Below are 2,231 nucleotides of genomic sequence, written 5' to 3' on the forward strand. Positions count from 1 at the left end.
ATTCTCAAAATCAAGTCGCTGCAGCCAATGTTTAAAATATCAAAATATTTTCTGATGGCAAAATGTGTTCTTAGGGTTGCATACTTTAATCAAGATATCCGTCTTTGCAGTAGCATAGCATAGTTTAATCAAGTGAATACGGATGTGACAACTTTTTTGGACCGGAGTAGTATTTCTTATTTTTTCACATTGGAGTAATAAAATATTAATAACTCAAAGTGTGCCGATCTCTATGGTATTGTACCAAAGCAAATGGTATAGTGTTCCTCTATAGTCAGGGGTGGTGAAAACCCGACTTTTTTCGCCTGACAAAACGGGTTTAAGGCTTTAATAATTGAAACCCGGTTCCTGGGTATTAAAACTATGGCTTTATTCCGGGTAACATTAGTCGAGGCTGGCACGATCGGAATCACTCTCGCTGGCGTACTCGTCGCCCGTCGGACAACTGTAGAACGCACCCATGTTGTTCTTGATGAACATGAGCTTCTCAACAGTCTTGGCGCTCAGGGAGTTCCTCAGCTTGGAATGGATGAAGCCTATCGTTGAGAAGTTTCACTGCACTAAACGTCGCCATACTAAAGGTAAAGAGATGGATCGCGACGCTTTGCACCCCTACCCACTGACATTAATCGGTCTGCAAGTACTGCATCACGGTCTTCGATCCCTTGGGCAGTATCTGGTAACTGAAGGAGTTCGCCTGCTGCAGAAATGAAGCACGTCGTGAACTGAATGTACAGCTTCTCCTTGCGGTTGCCGTCAATGGGCGTAATATCGTCGACAGGACTGTTGATCAACACTTCCTCCACACTGCGTCGTGAATCCGCAGGCAGCCCGTCTCCAATGTGTCTTGGGTCGAGCGATACGACAGACCGTGAGGTACGCCGTACATGAACTGGAAACGTCGTTGTGCCAGAACCACCAGGTACTCCTGCAGCGTGATAATGTTGCTGGTCAGGACCGTCTTGTACTATTCGGGTATCCTCCTCCATACTGTTGATGAGCTTGTGGAACGGAGCACATTTGTTCACATGGACCTTCGCTGATTCGCTTTTCTTGTGATGATTCACTAGCACTGCGGCAGTGCTTACTGAGGGCCAATTTGTGCTGGTGCGGGTTAACGTCGTCGAGGTAGAGACTCCACAGGTCACTCACTGCCTTGCTGACCACGTTTTCGCCCTCCTGGTGCAGCATCGTAATTGCCATTGCGGTTCAATGGATCGCCACCTGCTCCGGCCCTAGGATCAGCGTTGATATTGCTGCTGTCGGCGATGTCGCTTTTGATGTCGATGAGGATGGCCACCGCATCCATCACGATGTCGGACATGATTACAAGTGCAATGGAAACTGCCAACAGAGCCCAGGTACCGATCTTGCCATCCCACATCCCTTCGCACTTGCCGCTTAAGCGACGTCTTGCAACCGCAGTCAGGAGCATGACCTTCGTGATGTGCCGCTTGGATTAGCAAGTGCATGCAGGGAACTCTTCATCACGCCACAGGTAGTAGCGTCGGTTGACTGCGTCACAAAATACCATTTCTCATCAATGTGCACCCGATTGAACATATCGTGCCACACGAGCTCGTTATCACGTCTCGTACGTAGTAACAAACAAACAATCGCCACCCGCTCGGCCTTGTGCTTGTCCGTCAGCATGGGCTTCGCGCGACTTGTGCGTCGTCGAATCGTCTTGGCCCGAACGAGCCTCCACAGCATTGTCGACGCGATGCCTGTGGACTCGGCCAGCGCACGGAATGTCGAGCGATGGTACGGATCGGCGGCCTTGACGGCAGCCTCCACGAAGTGTAAGCATATCATGCTTTGTGGTCGGATTTTTCCGGGGTTGACTGTAACGATTACTAAATACAGTACTTGAATTTGGACCGAATCAGGATTTTGGCCTCATTTGTTCATGCACATTCACTGTTCATCCAATGAGATTTTAGAAATAAATCTCTGCCTTTCCTCAGTCGTGTTGTAACGACAAACGAAGAACGCACTCTGAATTGCTGTCCGGTGCATACACATATCGAATAAAACTGAAACAGCAAGTTAAATCGACTCGAGATTCACGAGAATTTGATGTGGATTGATGTGCCTGGTGGGCAGGTGCTATTTGCGCTCTGAAGCCACAACCGGTCATCCTGCGATCTCCTGACGGAGACGGCAGTGGTGATGCTCTCCTCAAAACCGCGCGTTCTGACTTGATTGCCCTCTCGCATCACGCAACATCG

General features: G+C 49.2%; 1 protein-coding gene across 1 annotated transcript; it reads right to left on the bottom strand.

The window, feature by feature from the left end:
• Nucleotides 1-384: 384 nt before the first annotated feature.
• H310_04227 (hypothetical protein) lies at nt 385-1,815 on the bottom strand (the record flags this gene model as incomplete). The annotated part of the gene is made up of 5 exons (XM_008868479.1): nt 385-536; nt 617-928; nt 992-1,039; nt 1,089-1,179; nt 1,624-1,815. The coding sequence occupies 5 exons, from the start codon at nt 1,813-1,815 to the stop codon at nt 385-387; spliced, it is 795 nt and encodes a 264-aa protein (XP_008866701.1).
• Between the last annotated feature and the right edge of the window lie 416 nt (nt 1,816-2,231).

The sequence above is a fragment of the Aphanomyces invadans genome, assembly GCF_000520115.1.
Source record: "Aphanomyces invadans strain NJM9701 unplaced genomic scaffold supercont1.6, whole genome shotgun sequence".
Taxonomy (NCBI): domain Eukaryota; phylum Oomycota; class Saprolegniomycetes; order Saprolegniales; family Verrucalvaceae; genus Aphanomyces; species Aphanomyces invadans.